This window comes from Platichthys flesus, chromosome 18 (genome assembly GCF_949316205.1).
Source record: "Platichthys flesus chromosome 18, fPlaFle2.1, whole genome shotgun sequence".
Classification (NCBI taxonomy): Eukaryota; Metazoa; Chordata; class Actinopteri; order Pleuronectiformes; family Pleuronectidae; genus Platichthys; species Platichthys flesus.
The window spans coordinates 17,442,118-17,462,097 of NC_084962.1; the positions used below are offsets into that span (position 1 = coordinate 17,442,118).

Below are 19,980 nucleotides of genomic sequence, written 5' to 3' on the forward strand. Positions count from 1 at the left end.
CAGGTCGATACAGCATTTTATTTATTTCAGGAACTTACTGTGATCACTGCAAATGTCTTTTTCAAACATGTTACAAAGACAATGGATCCGGGATGTAAACAGTATTGGGTTTTTTTTACTCTTGAAATTGCGTTTGTGCTCTATCTCCGGTCGGTCGGAGCTGAACACATGACTTTGAAAGTTTGTTCTTCCAACAGGAGGAAACCGAACGAATCATGACACAGCAGAGACTGAGCCCCCCCCCCCCCCCCGATGCAATCGCTGACCGCAAACCTACAACCCTCCGGTACAAACATCCATCCTGCTCCTGTCGGATCAGTGATGACTAAAAGAAAAAGGACGGTTCCAGTTCTCATCTTGTTTCCCTTCCCCCCCCGAGGTGAATAAAGTCAGGTTCCCTCCTGCAACTGGCAAGAAAACTACAGAGCAACTCTCAGACAGGGTCACACAGGAATGGATCGATTCTCCCTTCTTACATCCAACACCTGTCGACTCAAACCCCCTTTAGAAAACATTGTGCAAAGGATCTCAACAAAAAAATCAAAACGAGAGATTACAAAAATGGAAAATTGGAACATCAGCACATTCACATTTTCAACATCCTTCTTAAAAGCAACAAAAACAAAGCGGAAGAAATAAAGAAACAATAACTCATTCACAAATGACCCGGTGTGTGTGTGTGTGTGTGTGTGTGTGTGTGTGTGTGTGTGTGTGTGTGTGTGTGTGTAAACGTCTGAAGGTTGACATCTGTAACCATCATCCAACTTGATGCCACTCAAACATCTGTCATTTGGCCATACTCCCATTTGAAATACAAAAGACTAGAATCACTTTCAATGTACAGGGAAATATACGAAAACGTTAATAATATCCAACACTCATCATTTAGGCGTCGACATAGATGTGGGCAGGAAACCAGTGAAACCAATTTAACACCTAGAACTTGGATTGGGAACGTTTCTGCCTCCACGACTCATCGTTTGTGAAGATTTGAAGGATTTCTCATTATCGGACGAGTGTTTTTTTTTACCACGACTGGCCGACTTGTTAATAAACAACCGGATCGCCATCCTCAAGCAAACACTCGAGTGTGGACCGTCCACGTCTCACGAGATTCTTAAAACAGAACCGACACTTCTACATTTACTGGGAATGTTCTTTCATCGTACTGGTTTGACGGCAGACGACTGGGAAATTAAGGCTGACAACTGTTTGTTTTTTTTGTTAGTGACCTGAAATAAACCCAAACACCTGCTCTGAGGAAGAAGCTCTGTGGCATCTGCTTGGGATAAAAGTGGCTTTGTGAATCGGGGGGGGGAAATATGCTTGGACGTTAAACTCGTTAATACAACGGCCAGCTGCTCTGAATAATACACTGCATGTAACTGAATGTAAAGACACACACACACACACACACACACACACACACACTTCTTGTACACTTCACACACTCTCATCCGTTCATGGTCTGTTTGTGTTACATAAAAATATTCATCTGACCAAGAGACGCAGAATCTCCAAACAAACATTTATGAGGCCAGTCTGTGAAAAGTGTGTGTCTGTGTTTGTGTAGCCAGGTGTGTGTTTTTCAGAAATAGAAGAAGGAGCCATCCCCTTTAATCTGTTTCCCAGGTTCTGTTTCTAAAGGCACATCCCTGCTCTTCCTGCGAGTAAATGACCCAAACAAGTGACTGTAGGCACGGCTGGATAGACTGATGCACATTCACACACACACACAATCAAACACACACCACACAAACACAACCAGAATTACAGCAAGGTACTGAGGCTCCCTTTTATGGTGGGTATTTAAAATATCGCCATAGAAGTCATTATTGTTGAATAGCTTTCGGAAAAAGATCCTCACACGTTCCCAACAAAGACTGAACCTGAGCAAAACTGTTTGAACTGAAGAACACACACACACACACACAGACACACACACACACACAACACACACACAACACACACACACTCTCCCATCGTCAAAAATCAACCTTTGATTGTCTATCAAAGCTTCTGATGATTTGCCCCATCGTATGTGTGTGTTTGTCTGTCTCTGTTTGTGTGAGTGTGTGTGTGTCTGTCTCTGTGTGTTTGGTCCATGACTGACGGCTGAAGAGTCGTTGGAGAAATACAGAGTGACTGGCAGCACATTTAATAACCATGACATTTCCACTGGTCATCACTAGAGGGCACTGTAAGCAACACAACAGCAGGCTTGGGCACCACAAACTACAACAGAATACAGAATAAAAAGCATTATAGTCCGGCTTCAGCCAGAGTTAAGAAAGAAAGCCGCTTAAATAATATAGCTAGTGACCCTTTTTCTTCAGGAACTAAACACTGATGTCAGTTGTACTGTTACGAATAGAACAACTTATTTATTGGAATTATAATACAAGGAAATAAATTAACCCGAGGAACAAAAACCAAAAACTTTAACTTTTCTCATCCTGAAATGTCTCTGTCATTTATCTTCAGCTGGCTCTTTGTTTTCCACTCGTGTGGCGAGTGATGAGTGGAGTCCTCTTTTCCTGTTTCCCCCCTGAACACGATGTTCGGTGGAAAAAGCCTCTTGAGGTTCTTGTGCAGTAGAAACCGGCGCGTTTTCACCAGTTTGATCTTTAAATCACAGAATCCCACGTCAAACTTCTTCCAAGAGCAAACTCTCCATTTCCGTGAGGGAGAAAAACACGAGTTCCGACTTGTTCCTATTGCTTTTAAGACACGAACGACTGGGATGGAACCAAAGCACTCTGGATATCAGTCTTGTTTTTATGGCACCACTGCCGATGGCTTTTAAATATATACTCCTGTGTCCAGACCTGACTCACACAGAGGTCGAGAAGTGAAAACTGTAAAAATCCAGATTGTCAGTCGTGCGGTGGCAGAGCGACTCGACTCCATGTCAGTGGCTCACGCACAAACTGCCGCGGCGACTGTTCAGGGGTTTCCAACTTTGAGCAGGAAACAAAGAAAAAGTAGCTTAATCTCTTTACTCTCCTTTTACATGTGAAGGAAACAGAGTCCTCTCCTGTCCTGTGGCTCTTTTGTCCGTCTGTGTTACAGCGAACACTTTAGTGGCTGGGCCGGCAGATTTATTGTAGCCCTGTCTGACTTTGCAAGGCCATTCAGAGAACAACCCTCTGCTGTGGGGAGACGGATTTGGCACGAAGCACCTGAAGTCACCTCCCAGAGGAGCTGGGCAACATTTTGAAAAAGGTGCTTGAACAACGGGAACGATGAGGGAAAAAAGACAGTCGTCTTCAAAAGAGACTCATGTCCACTCGGGAGAACATGGCATCTGAAATAACTGGAAAAGGCCAAGTGGAGGAGGGGTGTTTTCTCTTGTTGGTTATTCTGCTGAAGAGATTTTGGCACAGCGAGATGAGAGAAAGTTCAATTCAGCAACGCTCTCGTGGTCCCGCAGGGGGGGCAGAGGTCAGTCCTTCATAATGTGATAAACAACACGCGTTCTTCGTGGGCCTCATCCTGAGAAGTTGAACAGAGGGTCTGCAGAGATTGAGACTGGTCGGCAATATAAGCCCCTGATGTTTGAAGCCATGGAAGGTGGAGGGAGGGTTCAGCATCAGGTGGAATGAGTCTTCGAACATGTCTCCCGCTCCGTGTCTCCGTCCAGACTGTGTGTGCTGATGGATGAAGTCGATGTGGGTGCCTGTGCAGGTTAGAGCGAGCAGGAGCGCCTCAGTTCATATCGATGGTGTTGAAGACCCACTCTGTGAACTTCTTGAGCTTGGTGGCCGAGGTCTGAGATTCCTCCTGCAGCCTCTGGTTGTCGTCCCACAGCCGCTTGACCTGCGTCTGCAGCCGCAGCTTTTCTTCACGCTCCTGCAAAGAGATGGAGAAAAACAAAAATAAAAAATCTAAATAATGATGATCAATTATTAAGCAGGTAACACACGGGAAAGCAGGATGGGCTTGTTGTTTACTTTTCTAAAACACAACCCCATCAATAATGGAAGATAAAAATATCTGAGGATTAAAGAGCGGCTACCTCCTGCCGCTTTCTTCACCAAACTCTGGCAAATGTCTGAACCGGATTGTCTTTCAGTTCATGTCTGAAAATGGCTTAATACCGTCTGTGTGTTTACGTCGGTCGAGTCAGGGGTTCAGACACTAGGTCACAACAGAGCTTATGGGATTTAGAGGGCAGATTTTATCAGTTGGCATTTAAACAGAGATAACAGGCTCCACTCTGGAGATGTTATTTCTTACAAACAAGGAAATATTTAATCTTATAGTATAGTTATAAAATACTATGTGTTTGAGCCTTTCACTTGGGAACATTGAAAGTAAATGAAGTCTGAACATTAACTGGTAAACGAGTGAATGAGTGGAATCATTCAAGGAAATTAGTTCCAATGGTTCTTATAAGAATATAAAAGCAAAGTTAAACCATTCACTTCCTTTCAGGTGAATTCAAATTAAGAAAAGAAAAGCTGTAGTTTCTCAGCACTCGACTGCTGACTGTATATTTTCTATTGAAAACAAATATACTGTATATTTACAGCCTCTGCTCCCTGGTACATTGTACACAAGCCAACTACAGCCTTTCATTTTTCACCCCCATTGACACTTGAATAGAAAATGGAGCCAGAAAAATCACGTTTTAGCTCATATATTGTAGTTGAGGTTCAGTAAAGATGCAGACAATATGCATGTGCGTGTGTGTGTGTGTGTGTGTGTGTGTGTGTGTGTGTGTGTGTCTTCTCTCTCACCTTCTTCAGGTCCTCCTGGAGCATCTTCACAATCGCCTCAAGTTTAGTCACTTTCCTCTCCAGTCCTATGTGACCCTCACTGTGGAGAAGAAAGAAGATCGTAACTAACTCACTGTTTAAACATCACTTCTGGTTTATTTCTCCAAACTCTCTCTCAGGTCCTATAAGCGTAGACGTTACCTTGAAGAGGGTCGAGACAGTGGCGCCGGCTGCAGCTCGATGTGAGGCTGCTGTGGACTGGAGGCGCCGCTGCTCCGGTGGTTTGAATCCCCGAACACGTAACTTCTCTGAACTGGAAGGAGAGAGAAATGGAAAATGGTGAAAACAAGATAAAGTCACAATCATGGGGCATAAATAAAGCAGCTGAAAGCAAAGAAATAAAAATATTCAAAGAAGATAAACCATATAAAAGTGAAGACACGTGCGATTATAAGTTAATGGTTTTACCGTAGTGAGGGTTCCTGTCACTCTCAAAGGTACTGGCTACGTCCACCAAGTGTGTCCAATCCAGAGGGCTGTCCCTGTCTGAAGAAGGAGGGAGGGGCATCAGCTCCTGTGGGAGGGGCCCACGGTGTCGCTCCACCAAATCCACCAGGGATGTGTCCGAGGCCGAAAGGTCACCTGCAAACAGAAATCAAAAAGGACTGAATGCAAAAGGAATTTTCACCTTTTCCTTTAGTGAAATATTGGTGTTTTGAATTCAGATTTACAGTTAATTCTGTAAATGTTCAGCTGTAAAGCATCTTTATACATGTGGGCACAATGCCCCCAGCGATCTTACCGTGCAGCTTGACACCGAGCTTATAGGAGGGCCGTCGGAGGGGCACACCCCGGGTCGTGGGTGAGCGGGGGAGGGTGGAGCAGCTGAAGAGAACATCACTCACTGGTTCTGCCACCGAGTCGCTCAGGGCGGGAAGGCGCTGGCCGCGGTAGATGCTCTCGTCCGACAGGGTGCGATGGAGTGAGCGACGGTGGCTGAGATGATGGCCGGTTGTTGATTTCTGGCCATGCTGCACAGGAAATGATGAGGAGGTGTCAGTTAAATATCATGAAAACAAAAAGAGTCGCTGAGGATTTAAATAATTATAGCAGTAGTCTATAAAGTTTTGATTGTTTTATTCACCAGGAAGATTCACTGAAATATGAAAGCTGCAGGAACCTTACTAGCTGAGTTAGATGTCCAATAACTTTTAGAATAAGTCCCCATTAACAGTCTGACTGTGTTCTATTATTGACCAAAGTGCACCTTTTCCTTATGCCTGCGTGGGGGTGGGGGGCTGTCTGGAGCCCCGTGCCTCTTCACGTCTTCCTCCATTGTAGATTTGGCATGAGGCTGAGGTGAGTGCATATCCCGAAGAGAGGGCCTGGCTGCAGGGGTTGGAATACCCTCCACTCCACCCTCTCCTGGAGACTTCCTAAACACACAAACACACACAAACACAGACAGATTATGCTCAATTCACATGTGTTGAACCAATTATTCAAATTAAAAACACTTCAATAGTAGTTTTACTATAGGCCAAGTACAGTCATTTCTTTACGTGTTAGTCCTTGAATGTAATCCTCTCTTCAGCCACAAGAGGGAAATCAAGTAGTTTCCCAAAAAGACTCAAGACTCAAATGCAATGTTATGAAGCGGTGCTGCAATAAATACTATCATTTAAAATACAGGAATGTTCTGTAAACTATAGCATATGGACGTATATCACCTCTGACATAAATCCAACATTACTAGCTTCTCTAAATGTTGAACTGACTGAATCAGTTAAATTATTTTGTACAAGTGCTCACGTCCACTGGCCCAGATAAATCAAACAAGACATTTAAAACTTAACAAGCTCCAGAAATGTCTTATCATCTAAATGATTTATCCATCCGTATACACACAAAACCCAGAGAACGGTTTGAAGGGCTGTCGTTCTGTGTCCCACTTTATTTCTGTCATCCTTTCTTACTTGCGTGTGTCTCCGAAGTCGACAGAGTTGATGGTGGAGCCTGGCTTCCTCCAGCCAATCAGATACTTGGACTGAGCTCCTTGGCGAGGGTAGAAGCTCTTGGGCCCTGGGGACGCGGAGGACTGGGAGGAGGGAGAGGTGGTCGCAGATGAGGACTCGTCTCTGGGCGAGCTGTGGCCTGAGTGCCTGGTGTTGATGGAAGGAGGAAGGAAAGAGAGGGAGCAGAATGAGCAGTGTTTGAAATTATCTTTAGGCAGTTTTGCTCCGAAGAATCACTTAGTCCTGGATCAATTAAATACATTCTTATGTAAAAGAATTACCAGGAAGGACCTATTCTACTGAGTTATCAACTGAAAACTCTATCATGGTAGCACCTGGGGTCAAGCTACTTCCCACCATGACAGAAAACAAATGTCGCTGGACAGACGATACCCAGGTCATGAACTGTAACTCTATCCGACCGGGCAAATTAAATCTTGCTCAGACAGGAAGAGACACAAGTTCAACTGTACGAGCAGGACACGTGTTCCACATTTCCTGAGGCCTAATGTGGAAAGATAAGAGGGAGAATTACTCCTGTGCTTGGTTTCCAGGAAAGAATTGTTACGAGGGCGGTAATCCAGTCAAACGAGTTCTTCTTGGGTGATGAAATATTGGCTCGAGCAATAAGGAGAACTGGAAGCATGTTGCAGAGGTGATGGAAACACTGAAGTTAGAAGGAGATCATTTTATTTAGAGATATTTGATTTATCGGGATTATTATCCTGTGCAGGTGGAACGGTCTCTTTTGGCTATTTCAACGATTTTTTCTGCAACTTTAATTTTTTTTGGCTTGTAGTCCTAAACAGCAAGTAATATCTGCCAGTAGGAATAAAGGTTGAGCTCCCTTCCAGACTCGACGAACCACGACCAGAAAGTCGGGGGTTTGATAGCCTGCAATTGGTATGACTAAGTATCCTTGAGCAAATTGCCTCTGACAACCCTTTCGACAGCCAGTGAATGACATGTGATGGAAGTGTAGTATAGAAGCTCTGTATGAATGTGAGTGTGAATGTGTGCAGCGCTTTGAGTATTTCCATAAGATAAGACTTGAAAGCCTTTGACACAAACACTGAAAAGTCCGTAAACACAGACCTTGAGTGGGATCCAGCTTCATTCAGACTGAAGGTGCTGCTATCCCTGAGGAGAAGATGAGTAGGTGGGCTTCGGCCGGTCCCGTCCATGCTCCTTTCTCCCGGAAGGCCCGGGGACTCGGCAGCAGCAGGGGACCTCTCCAGCATCCTGCGACCTCCCTCGGTGGGGCTGTGCCACGGAGAGCCCGACCGCTCCCGGCTCTCTCGGCTCTCCCGGCTCTCCCTGCTGCCACTAGGAGCCAGCAGGGAGGTGGTGCTTCCGTGATGGGAGTGCGGGTGGGTGTGGTGCGAGGCTCCGTAAGAGCTGGTATCGATGCCACTGTCGGCCGACGCACCCTGGAGATAACCTCCTCCTCCCAGGCCGTTGGGCTCCGAGTCGCCCGGGTCAGCGGCGGAGCCTCCACCTGCTCCTACTTCAAACCATTTATCACTGTCGCTGTGAGCGCCGCTGGAAGCTGTGCTGGACAGAGTGTTGCTGCTGGAGTGGCCAGAGTAAGGGCCGTCCGACTGCCAGAACAAACGGAAAGTGGAAGAGAGAGGGAAAATGAGAGTTGAAGGTTCCATGTCAGTGAAAAACAAAACATTTTTCAGCCTCTAATCTGGCATTTAGTGACATTCCACATGTTAACATATCAGTTCCCTAAATGTGCATGTTTTTCCATCAAGATGCAGTACTCCCTAGGAAAACTGAACATTTAGAAAAACACCCTATCTCACAGTGTTGCAATCCTATATCTGCTTCCTGATCTGCAATAGAAAATACTAAAATGCCCAAATATCTTAAAAACAGAGGTTCCAGGGCATTTAAACTGTGCTGTCAGGGTTGTGCTGGTGTAAAGTCAGACCTGGCTTCCCTTCTTCGGGGACACATGGATGACCTGCTCCTGCCTCTGGATGCGAGGAGCTCCGGAGTAGCCTTGACCCGACTTGGAGACCGGGGCCTCTGCAACAAACCGACCAACACACACAGCCGGAGTTAGTGACACATGCATGGACCCTGCAGTGCAAACAGAATTGTTGATGATTCGACAGAGACGTTCCCCTCTTCCCCTCATTTATCTGTATCTTGCTACAGAGCACACACGCCTCCAAGAGACTCATAACACAAACACTTTCCATTCGCTTTCTGCTGTGCTCATGAACGAAATCCCCGGGTCATGTGTCATCAGAAGCGATGCAGATCAAACTGAAATTTGTCCTCAGACGGTGTCGGCTTTATTTTTTCCTGGGCAAGCTGTGCCATGTCAGAGAAAGTGAGCGTGTCTCCTGAAGCGAAACTTGGGGAGTAAATGAGACGGTTGTGTAATTGTCAAGATGTTACGCAACAAGACATACAGAGAAAGCAGCTAATGACCTGAACACTATCAAGGCAAACGCTGAGGGAGGTATCATAACATCTGCTGGGATGAATCCCGTAGTTTAGTGAACTCTCTTCTATCTCATATTCATTACTCTGCGTAGTTTCCGCAGCACAGAGAAGCCACGGGGCTCTCTTCACTAATTAGAGAACATGCTTGCTTGTTTGAATGACTGTGCATATATATGCCTTACAAAAGGCTACATGCTTATGAGTAATATATTGATTGTGTTGAATGGTACATGCAGCAGGGAATCTTAATGCAATAACTACATTAATATAAAACCATGTTTAGGCTCCATTAGGATCTTCAGTTAATTTCTTGTTATGAGTTTGACGGCAATTATGATCAAAACGACGTTCTCTGCCCTCTGCATGACTTGTGTTATTTCTGGACAAAGCCGAGGCCACATCATCACACTGAAGACCAGCGGGTCAAGTGGGTAAAAATGGAAGAAGGAGTATGAAAAGAGGAAGACGAAAGGACAGAACCCTCAACCGTAGAGACGGCAAAGTGGACCGCGAAGGGCTGGACATTTGGCCGACTTAGCATGAGCTGGCCCAGCATGCATTGTTCCTCTCTGACCATTACGGATATAAGTGCTTTAAACAACCACAAAATGAAAGACTAGTGTGTTTCTCTGTGATTGAGGGAGCTCAAGGACATGGCTGGACGTAGGCTTGTCAACAATCAACCAAGACGACATCCTGCTGGGAATCAGGAGCCGTACGGCTGCATGGAGCCTCTGTGGCTTCTCAGAGGCCGAGCTGGAGAACAAGGAGGAAACTCCCCAAAACACAGGGCATTGGAGAATACTCATAATTACATGAATGCCCGTGTACAAGAAAAAACTGAATGAAAGGCAAAGAGACGGCCGTGGAGAATGAGGAAGAGAGTGGAGGGAGAGGAAGGAAAGGCACACAAAGAGGAGTTTGCCCAAGTGTGTTGACAGGAAAGAAAGGAATTTCCCTCCCCCCCTTTCTCTTTCTCCTCTTTAGTAGAGAGAGAAAAGTGAAAAATGCCATATTTTGTAATTGAGATCAATAATTCTCCCTGTACTGTTTCTGATTGTTTCATTATCCTCCCACCTTTTTCGTTATCTCTTCACAGAAACATTAAGTCCCTGTGTGAGAAGGCAATATAATTAACAACGAGCTGAGGAGGAAGAGGTGGGGAAGGAGAAGATTGTGTGTAGAGGCAGCGTGAAGGCTGTCACATTTGGAATCTCAGGAGAGGAAGACGAGCTGCTGCAAAGAAAATATGACACTGGCAGACGAGGAGGCACAAACAACACACACGTCTGGATACCTGCCACCTCAAGGATTTAGTAATATGGATAAATATGGATGATTTCTTTCCAACCTCCATCCATCAATGGTGTCTAATGTGTCCTCACGTTTCTCCCATTACCACATGAGGTCCCAGCATCATGATCAGGAGTAAATACATTTGCATTTCTAAAAGATGTTTTAATCCATTTCCCTTATTAATCCACTGAATGTTAACAGTAATGATTCAAGTATTTCACAACAAGATGTATTCACCTGTTGACCCCCGTTCTGCTCCTCCCCCTTCCTCCATTCTTGACCAATTGGGAGTGGACTTTCCACTGGACCCGCCATCGCCGACCACCTCACGTCTCTCCGAAAGCATCGGAGAGTGGCGGCTGCTTGCAAACCTGATAAAAGAGCAGAGGTGTACAAAATCAGAAATACTACTTTGTTTTTAAAATCAGCTTTCGGTACGTTTACGATAATCAAAAATTTACTTCTACACTGATTTGACTGTCAAATACCACATTTTAAGCAAACTTAATAAAATCTGAATTAGTTGACTTTAACTGTCTTGGTTGAAATGAATGAATCATCCTTTTAAATCGAAAGGACGTCTTTATCATTTCCTAAAAAGCAACTCAATAAGTGACTAAATGCAACACCAAAAAAATGCTTTAGTACTAGGAGGAATTTGTTTCTGCTTTTGTGATGATACATCATCATCTTCATTTAAATTGTCTAAAAAAAGCCACAAACAAACAAACACAATCCCTCTGGCTGAGCTCCCTTACTGCTCAGGCATGGACTTCTGTCTCCAGTGAGCAGAGCTTCCAGACGCGTCACTGGAACAGGATAAGTTGCTGGGAGAGCTTCGATTGTGAGGGGAACGACCCAACGCCAGGGAGGAGACCAGGCTGTAGCTCTCAGTGCCCGGAGACATCCTGGTATACGTACAAACACACACAGACACAGGAACTCTAAGGATTTACAGGCACTTGGAAGTAGAGTAACTAAAGGAAGATGAAATAAACAAAGCAAAGCATTGAACTAGAAGAATGTTCACAGGAAATTCCATTGATCAGTTCCCACACAGTCTGGATGAAAAAAACCTCATGAATACTTTACACTTCCCACAGAAGTAAGTCAGCTACGTAGCCAACAGCTGTCTTTTAAAGTTTTTTTGATAGACTAGCTTACGGAAACAAAATAGAACTCTATAAATATTCATGATAAAATAGAAGTTTTCGAATTCAAAATATGGAAAACTGTAAAAAATTAAAATGACTTCAACAGCCGGCGATAGTCATGGCTTTAAAAATCCTTACTTCCCAGTTTCTGCTTGTTTATGTAAACCTTTCCCACACTCCCCCTAATAAATTATAATTGTGATCTTCCACATTTCTAAGACACACAGGTTCTAACCGTTTGGTGTCCAGGGGTCGGCCATCGCTGCTCACGCTGCGTGGAATGACCCCGCCCCTCTCCAGCCTCTCGGCGGACAGGGTCTTCCCCACGGAGCTACCCAGACTGATGGCCCGGTTGGGCGTGTGTGGCTGAGGCGAGGCGGTCAGCGACTGCTGAGGGCTGCTGGACGTCCTCTGCCATTTGTTGTTGTTGTTACGGAAGGGGAACTTGTATTCGAAGGATCCACTATCGCTGCTGCTGCCCTTGTATTCAGACACAGGCATCCGGTAGAGCTCCGAGCAGCCTCTGCAGAGGGGGAGGAAAGAAGTCAGTGAGTGACAAACTTAGGAAACTTTTTCTTTACAAAAAAACACCACTGAACTTTTACAACAACATAACCTCTAGAATAGTGAGAAGTGTCTGGAATAAGAATTCCAAGGGAACAAATGATGCCTTCTACAAAATCTCCCATCCTGCCTACCTGCGTGGAGTGGCATCTTCATGAGGTGGGATGATAACAACTCGCACTGTCACTGAGGTCCGCAGGAGGTCAATCATCTGCTCATGTGTCAGTGTCGCTACAGCAACTTTGCAGATTTCCACCAATCGGCTTCCCTGCCGCAGTCCTGCCTGCCAGGCGTAGCCGTACGGCTCCACCTAGTAAGTGTCAAAGTTTGTTTGTAAACATATGCCACCGAAATATGAATAGCATATTTGTTTTAAGAGCATGTGGGTTATGTGTGGAGAAATACCTCAGCCACGATGCCTTCGTAGTTCACGTGGAAGCCAAGCTGCCCCAGGCCATTTCGACGAAGTGTCATCTCTGATGTCTCACAGCCTTTAGTCAGGAACTAAACACCAGGAGGGAAGAGTGGTAAACAACGAGAGCATGAGAGCAGGAGTGAAAGAACCGATCAGAGCATAGCTGATGAAAAAGAGCCAAAAACAGAAGAGAAAGGGGGAAAGAGTAACAGAGGGAACAAACTGAGGAAAGAAATGAGGGCAACATCCTCCTCCTCCTCAGTGTCAGTTACTTGCTGTTCAGAAAAACTTTTAATAGAATACTGGGATTAATCCATTCAGCATCTCCGTGCAGGTATGTGTACAGATTCAGTGCATATGTAGACATGCTTCCTCTATTAGGTGGAAGAGATTCTTAAGTTCATTCCTAAGAGATTTGCAGCCATAGATAAAGATGAGTTAATGCTTCAGCCCTTCAGCACTAGTGGCTCACCTCTCACCAGATATACACACATGTGCATTCACAAGATCTTGCTGGGAAACTTCAGACTTTTTTGAACTCATGGAAACATGAGACTCTTTGCTCCCAAGCAGGTTGGAGGAGCACTGCAGAACGGATGATTTTTTTTCTTAACGAGTCTCAAGTGAAAAAAGTTGAAAATATTCAAGTTCTCTAGGACACAGCTCGCATCACTTCTCTAACCGCAGGGGGCAATGAACAAATTAACAAAGGATGTGGATAAAACAGATTCACAATCTCAGCTACTTTTAACTGTAGTCTCAACTCTCTGTACTCCCTCTCTCTCAGCCTCTGTTGACACACATGCATTTCTCCGTCTGAACAGGGTGTTAGCAAAAGCTCAATAGAAGCCAAACATCATAGGAAAGCCTGAATAAATCACGGTGCAGACTGGCACCTGACAGGAATTGTTATGATGCTCTGTGATGTCTCTGAATGTGTGCGTGGGAGAGGAAGAGAGTACAAGAAAAAAATAGGGAACGATAAAGCGCAAACAAGAAAAAAAAAGAAAGAGAGTAAAGAGATGAATGAGAGCGAAATATAGAGAGAGGGAGTCACAGAGAGAGAAGAACAGAGAGAGGGACAAGTTCCACAAAGCAGGAGGCCCAAGGCCGCTTCCATTCGTCTCTCTGGCACAGAGGAGCGGCCAAATGATTGAAGATTAATGCCAGAATTATAAAAATGCCACATGAAAGTCATGCATTTCTTAGTCCTGAGCCAAATAAGTATGTTTAAATGCATGTTTGCAAAATCGTAAAAAAAATGGTGGACTGAATCCAGGTTACATAAACCATCACATCTCTCTCGCTCACTCACTCAGTTTGGATGTGGGGGGGGGGCTGAGGAAATGAATGTAATATAAAACTCTGACGATTACATAAGAACACACCTTTTCTTCTAACCAGTTACCATGGAAACAGCAAAGGAAGAGATAGAATCACTTCACTGTGTGTGTAGGTGTGCGAGGCATTAGGAGAATGTTGTCCAGAGGTGTTTCTGAAACTCCCTCAATAAGCAGAGACCAGAAATGAGACAGCAGCTTTGACACACACACACACACACACACACACACACACACACACACACACACACACACACACACACACACACACACACACACACACACACACACACACACACACACACACACACACACACACACACACACACACACACACACACACACACACACACACACACACACACACACACACACACACACACACACACACACACAATTTTGGCAGACCGACAGCCCACAGTGAAAGGCAGGAGACACGGTGAGTGAGGCAGGTAATTGATCAATGGCAGCCAACAGCATCTCAGTCCATTGATGGTTGGTTTCTCTGCATCTGCTCAATGTGAAGAACATTTCTTTTGTCTTATTAAAAGTGTGGTTCAGTGATGCTGCATGAGTGGTGCCAGCTTTTAGGGCAACAAGGGCGCAATTGCATCCATTCATTTCTCTTGAAGGTTTCTTGACACCAAAAGAACTAATGTGTCATGGCAATTTAAGATTAAGATGCATTTATTAGTCCCAAACACATGCACAGACATGCAAAGGCACACTCATGCAGGTAGGGAAATTTAACTTCTGCTTTTGACCCATCTGGTGCAGGACACACAGAGCAGTGAGCAACCATGTACGGCGCTCGGGGAGCAAATGTTGGGGGAGTAAGGTGCCTTGCTCAGGGGCACTAGACAGGGTAGGGAGACTCTTGGATTTTTGGACAGATCAATCGAGGTTCGTCTTTTGTTGTCTCTCCGTGGAGTCGAACCAGAGACGAACCAGAGACCAGAGACGACTAGACCACCGCCTCTCCCAATAAACACAACAAGTGTCAAAATATAAAATATGACTAGCAGGAACAGTTTTTTCTAAAGTTCATTTTCTAACCCTTCAGTCTACCATTGGACTTATATTATGCATTGTGTGTGTGGGTCTTCTTACCTCTAGACGTTTGACCACCTCTTTGAAATCCTCAGTGTTATTACTGATACTCCTCAAAGACACACTTTCTCCCCGCTCATAGAAAATCCGCAAAGACGCAGGGCTGCTCGGCATCCAGCCAATCACGTCCTTAGTGGCACAGTTGAACACCACCGCCTTGGCATCTTGGTCCAACAAGATGACAAAGTCATTGGAGATGGCGAGGAGAGCCTCCAGTTCACCTCCAGTCCCGTGATCCTCAGCGTGTACCAGCCAGGTCACCGCCCCCAGGCTGCGCAGCTCCGCCCCTAAATAGGGCCGGCCCTTCTCCTTTTTCTTGTGAGCCAGTGAGATGAAAGGAAACTTTCCTGAGGGGTCGATGGGCGTGCTCGTGGTGTGGCGCTCAGCCAGGTCACGCAGGTACTCCTGGCGAGTCCGGGTGGCCATCGCGCGGAACTTTTGTGACTTGCAAGCAGCGTTTTCCGCATTAACGACCTTGGCCAGCAGGAAGTCCCGGAACACGGAGGACTTGGGGAAGGTCACGCCCTCTGGGATAGGTGGGCCGAAAGATGGCACATCTTTGGAGCGAGTGACTGCCACACTGAAAGACAAGCAGAAGAAGAAAATGAGGGAAGAGGGAAAGAAGGAGAAAGAGAATAATTGATCCAGATCTGCAACCAAATTGAGCGTTTCTCCTCAGAAACCAAAGATCTGATGCCTTAGATTTAGGGTTGTATTTCAAACTAAATCAAGATTGCCAGATTGTGAAACATAGACAATGTTTCCTATTAAGCCTAATGCCTAAATCTCAGGAATTTAAAATAACAGAAAAGTGGTTAAGGTGTCAGAGTTATGTGTCTAAATGCTTTTGTCTGGAGCCAATAAGCATGTGCTGCCTTTTCCTTATGGTTCTTTTCCACGTCCTATACCGCCCTGTTTTTGCTCCTCTCCACCTCACTTCCCCTTTCATTAAGTCCCTGGAATGCCCATGTGAGTCTGTTTGCCTTGTCTGGTATGTCAGGAACTCAGCTGTGCAGCCAAGGAGAGGAAGGCGAAGAGAGGAGGTGGAGGAGGGGGACGAGGAGGACGAGGGGAGACTGCTACTCCAAATCTCCTGCCCATAGCCCAAGATAACCCAGAGTGAGAAAAGAGGAAAATGTGACTAGAAGAGGGAAGACGTGACTGGGAGAGAGAACCATGAGGAATGATTGCTCACTGGAAAAATACACAGCTACGTGTGAGATAAAAAGACTTGTGTGTAAATCTTTCAAACATTTTGGAAGGAGTTAATGAAAAGAGCGTGTTCTGAAAAGGCTGTTTTTAATGCCTAGAGAGCACGGGTCAGTTCATGGTTCACCTGGTGCAGTCTCACCCTCTTCCTGACTCAATGGGCTCCATCACAGATCCTTACTCAGGTGATAATTTCGAGCTGACAAGAGTGGCACTGGAAGTCAGAGCCCTCATCCCACTCGCTGCCCCCCCCCCCCCCCCCCCCGCTGACATGCATCAGCACACACAAGTTGACATCGGGATTAATCGCTTTGTCTAATAAGCAACTGAAGTCAACACGTCTCCCACATACTTCTAAACATACCTTAGAGACGCACCGTCCTCGCGGGGGGGACGTGTGGCGTTCAATTATACGAACCGTCAAATTTTTTGACACCTCATTTCCCACCTTTCCTTATTTGTGGCAGACGAAGGTAAGATTGGAAACATTTATTATTCCAGGCTGAAATTGCCTCTGATAGAGAAAACAACCATTTTTACAGCATCTTGCTGATAAATGGATGCTGGGAAAACCCCGAGTAGATTTTCCACATGGAATATGAACAGAAAGTCCTTGCGGGATTATTAGATCTACGTTCATCAGATCCCCAGAAATACAATATGGCAATTATCTACTAAACAGATTCTTATTTCAATTGTAAAAGTGACACGTCAACTGTCGAATTGGCAACGTTCCTTATAGTCAACTTTCACCTGGCAGCTTGTATTACACTTTCAGTAGCATTCAATGAATCCCTGAAAAATGTAGATTGACAGCCCTGACACAAGTAACACCTCACAAGATGATATTCGCCTGCATCACTGTCAAAGAAAAATGAATCACCCAGGATATTTTCGAGAGCAGCAGCATCAGCAAAGTGGTTGTAAGTGGGCCGAACCAGTGATTAAAATAAAATGTGACCTTTTATTCGTATTCTTCTCCATGGCTACAAACACCTCACCCAGTACGAGTGGCTGGAGCTCTACAAGTACTTCTACTGATCTCAAACACCTGTGAATCAGTCAACCAGAGACCTGTGACTCACTCAGGACAAAAAGAGGTGATGGATGGAGAGGGGTGAAAGCCGGAGAGCAAATCAAAGAGAGCGTGAAAAGAAAACCCACAAGTGATAAAACAATAGAGGGGCCGAATAGGAAAAGAGGGTGAGGGTGACAGAGGCGGAGAAGAGAGGGGAACAGGAGAGTGTAGTGCAGTGGGGGCTGCTGTTGTGTGATCCTCGTGGCAGGAGGTTTGGCAGTAAAAATGAAAGAGCATTACTGCGGTTTCACTGATTTGTGGTCTTATAAATATCCAGTGTGTGGGCAGCCCTGCTCCTCCAGTATCTACAACCTGCTGCCCACTGCACCAGGGCAAGAAAAAGAACATATCAATACCAATTGGAGTGGGAGGAACAGAGGTGTGTGTGTGTGTGTGTGTGTGTGTGTGTGTGTGTGTGTGTGTGTGTGTGTGTGTATGGAAGTGGATATGGGGAAAGTACACATAACATGTTTTTGTCTACTTGTCACGAGTAGTCGTTCAAGGCTAAACCATTTATGTTATACTGTGTTCTCAGTTAGGTGTGTGGAGCAGATTTTGTGCTCTAAAGCATTGGTGTAATACGTTAATTGTTGCATTAAACTCTTAACATATGTGTTTGTTTCTGCCAGCAGTGTAGCAATGTATAAGGTCACTCCTTCTCAAATAAAAGATCACATTATTTAAGATCAATTCAGAGAAGAAGGGACAGCCACTGCATTGGAGCAGCCAGTAAAAAACGAAGAACATGTGCTTCGGTTTACAACAAACAGTTGGTGAGAGAATTGTCCTATTTGGGAAAAATCCATGTGTTGCTGGATTAATCAAGAACTTGGCAAGATGCATGACTGAAAGAGGTCAGGCTGCCTTAAATCTGTTGATTGTCTTGACCTACTGACAATAAAGTGTGAAGATACTTGTTCATTTAAAAAGAAAGTAAAACAAGACATGTTCTTATTCCCTGTGAGAATGTGCTGTGAATGTGCTGTGTGTTAATTCTAATTTAATTCTAGAAAACCCATCTTTCACGTCGATGGTGCATTTTCACTCGAGAAAACCTGACTCACGTTTGTGAATCACAGAAGTAAAGTATATCTGCTCCACAGTCACTCTGTTGCAGAACTTGTGTGCGTGTGTTGTTGCGCGGTAACGAAGAAGCCCCACGGGGGATGATTAAGACCTAACACAATGTGCTCAGACAGCAATTAAAACAGCCATTAGCAGGAGATAGAGGACGGCTCATAGGGCGCCAGATACCAGAGAATGACAGAAAACTAGATAACAAGACAGAGACAGGAGAGAATGGAGAATGAAATGTCCTTCACAGCTGAGCAGTTTTAAACAGGAAATAGAGGCAAGGCATTTCTTATAAGTGACTATGGGATGGCACATTTTATTTCACATTACACATCTCTGACGATGGTGGTCATAAATCATGTGCCGCAGAGAGGGGCTCTAACAGCCACGACTGCAAATCCAACGACACACTTGAGCCGACAGATAAGAGCATTATTGTTTCAGAAGTGATGGAAAGTGAGTCATGAGAAGTTGAGTGCATTCTATATATGGTTATTCAAAAATGTATGTATAACAGCAGCCCGGATATGAAATGAAACATTAAAAGGGAATAATAGGTTGAAAATGCACCATGTTTCAATACAAAAACTGCAGATTTTTAATTTAGTTGTTATGTTTTATTTGAATTTCCGTAAACTACACATTTTTTAAACACTTTCGGCTTTCTGACTAATCTAATGGAATCTAAAAGCTTGCAGATAAGACTAGTGGACAGCCAGGGACTCACCAGCCGAGCATTGCTGATGCTTCAAACAACCCATAATTCAGCAGTCTCTAAATTAAATACACATACTTAGCAAAGTAAGTGTGGTGGTGTTGAGTCTAACCTGTAGGAGCTGTTGTCAGAACAGGGATTGTGTGCCCGCACAATCACAAAGACATGCTGGAAATGTGAGCGGATGTTTTTGGGGGTGAACGGAAGTGCCCCCGGTTCTTGGAACACGATTGTGACGATATCATTCCCAATATGACGCTTCCGCAGTAACTGGAAAAAAAAAAAATCAAGAACAGCAGGAGACACTAAAGTTAGATTATCATTATATTTATTACCTACAATTTTCAGAAAATACAGGGGGGAAAAAATGCAACAAAAGCTGCACATTCTGTTTGTTGATGAACCTACCTGTTGCTTGTTGTTGGGTGTGTAGGGCAGCATGGTAGACACATGGAACATGATCTCATAGTCCTTGTACGTGGTGTACAAGGAGTGGGTGCCGGTCGAGTCAGCTAGGGGAGTAGAACCACAAGTGAATTTCTCATAATCAAAAATAGAACTCATCTTATTACACTGTGTATGTGTTCTTTGAGAATATTATGTGAAAAGAGGTTGACATGACATTTAATATACTAATTTAGAATAAAATCTTTCCTTTTTAATCCAGAAACCCTATTTTACATTTATATGTTAGAGATGTGTTTGTAACAGGTCCAGGACCACTGACACACAACAATATTCTCTTTTAAATGACCATTCTACATTATGGTTATGTTCCCCCTGTTCTACTGCTGCCATCGCCGATCAGAAGTGTTTTCTGAGCACT

At 44.7% G+C, this 19,980-nt stretch overlaps 1 protein-coding gene across 1 annotated transcript in view; it reads right to left on the reverse strand.

Annotated features, from left to right (window-relative positions):
- Window positions 1-19,980, reverse strand: part of sipa1l1 (signal-induced proliferation-associated 1 like 1) — a 57,200-nt gene continuing 37,220 nt past the window's right edge. The window contains exons 9-25 of the mRNA XM_062411359.1: window positions 19,563-19,666; window positions 19,267-19,424; window positions 15,079-15,658; window positions 12,619-12,717; window positions 12,348-12,523; window positions 11,885-12,172; window positions 11,254-11,403; window positions 10,733-10,866; window positions 8,676-8,773; window positions 7,832-8,337; window positions 6,698-6,883; window positions 5,989-6,157; window positions 5,524-5,752; window positions 5,190-5,363; window positions 4,923-5,034; window positions 4,743-4,821; window positions 1-3,852 (exon numbers count right to left, since the gene is read on the reverse strand). Coding sequence (XP_062267343.1) covers window positions 3,709-3,852; window positions 4,743-4,821; window positions 4,923-5,034; window positions 5,190-5,363; window positions 5,524-5,752; window positions 5,989-6,157; window positions 6,698-6,883; window positions 7,832-8,337; window positions 8,676-8,773; window positions 10,733-10,866; window positions 11,254-11,403; window positions 11,885-12,172; window positions 12,348-12,523; window positions 12,619-12,717; window positions 15,079-15,658; window positions 19,267-19,424; window positions 19,563-19,666 — 3,386 coding nt within the window. The 3' untranslated portion in view covers window positions 1-3,708. The remainder of the gene's footprint in view (window positions 3,853-4,742; window positions 4,822-4,922; window positions 5,035-5,189; window positions 5,364-5,523; window positions 5,753-5,988; window positions 6,158-6,697; window positions 6,884-7,831; window positions 8,338-8,675; window positions 8,774-10,732; window positions 10,867-11,253; window positions 11,404-11,884; window positions 12,173-12,347; window positions 12,524-12,618; window positions 12,718-15,078; window positions 15,659-19,266; window positions 19,425-19,562; window positions 19,667-19,980) is intronic.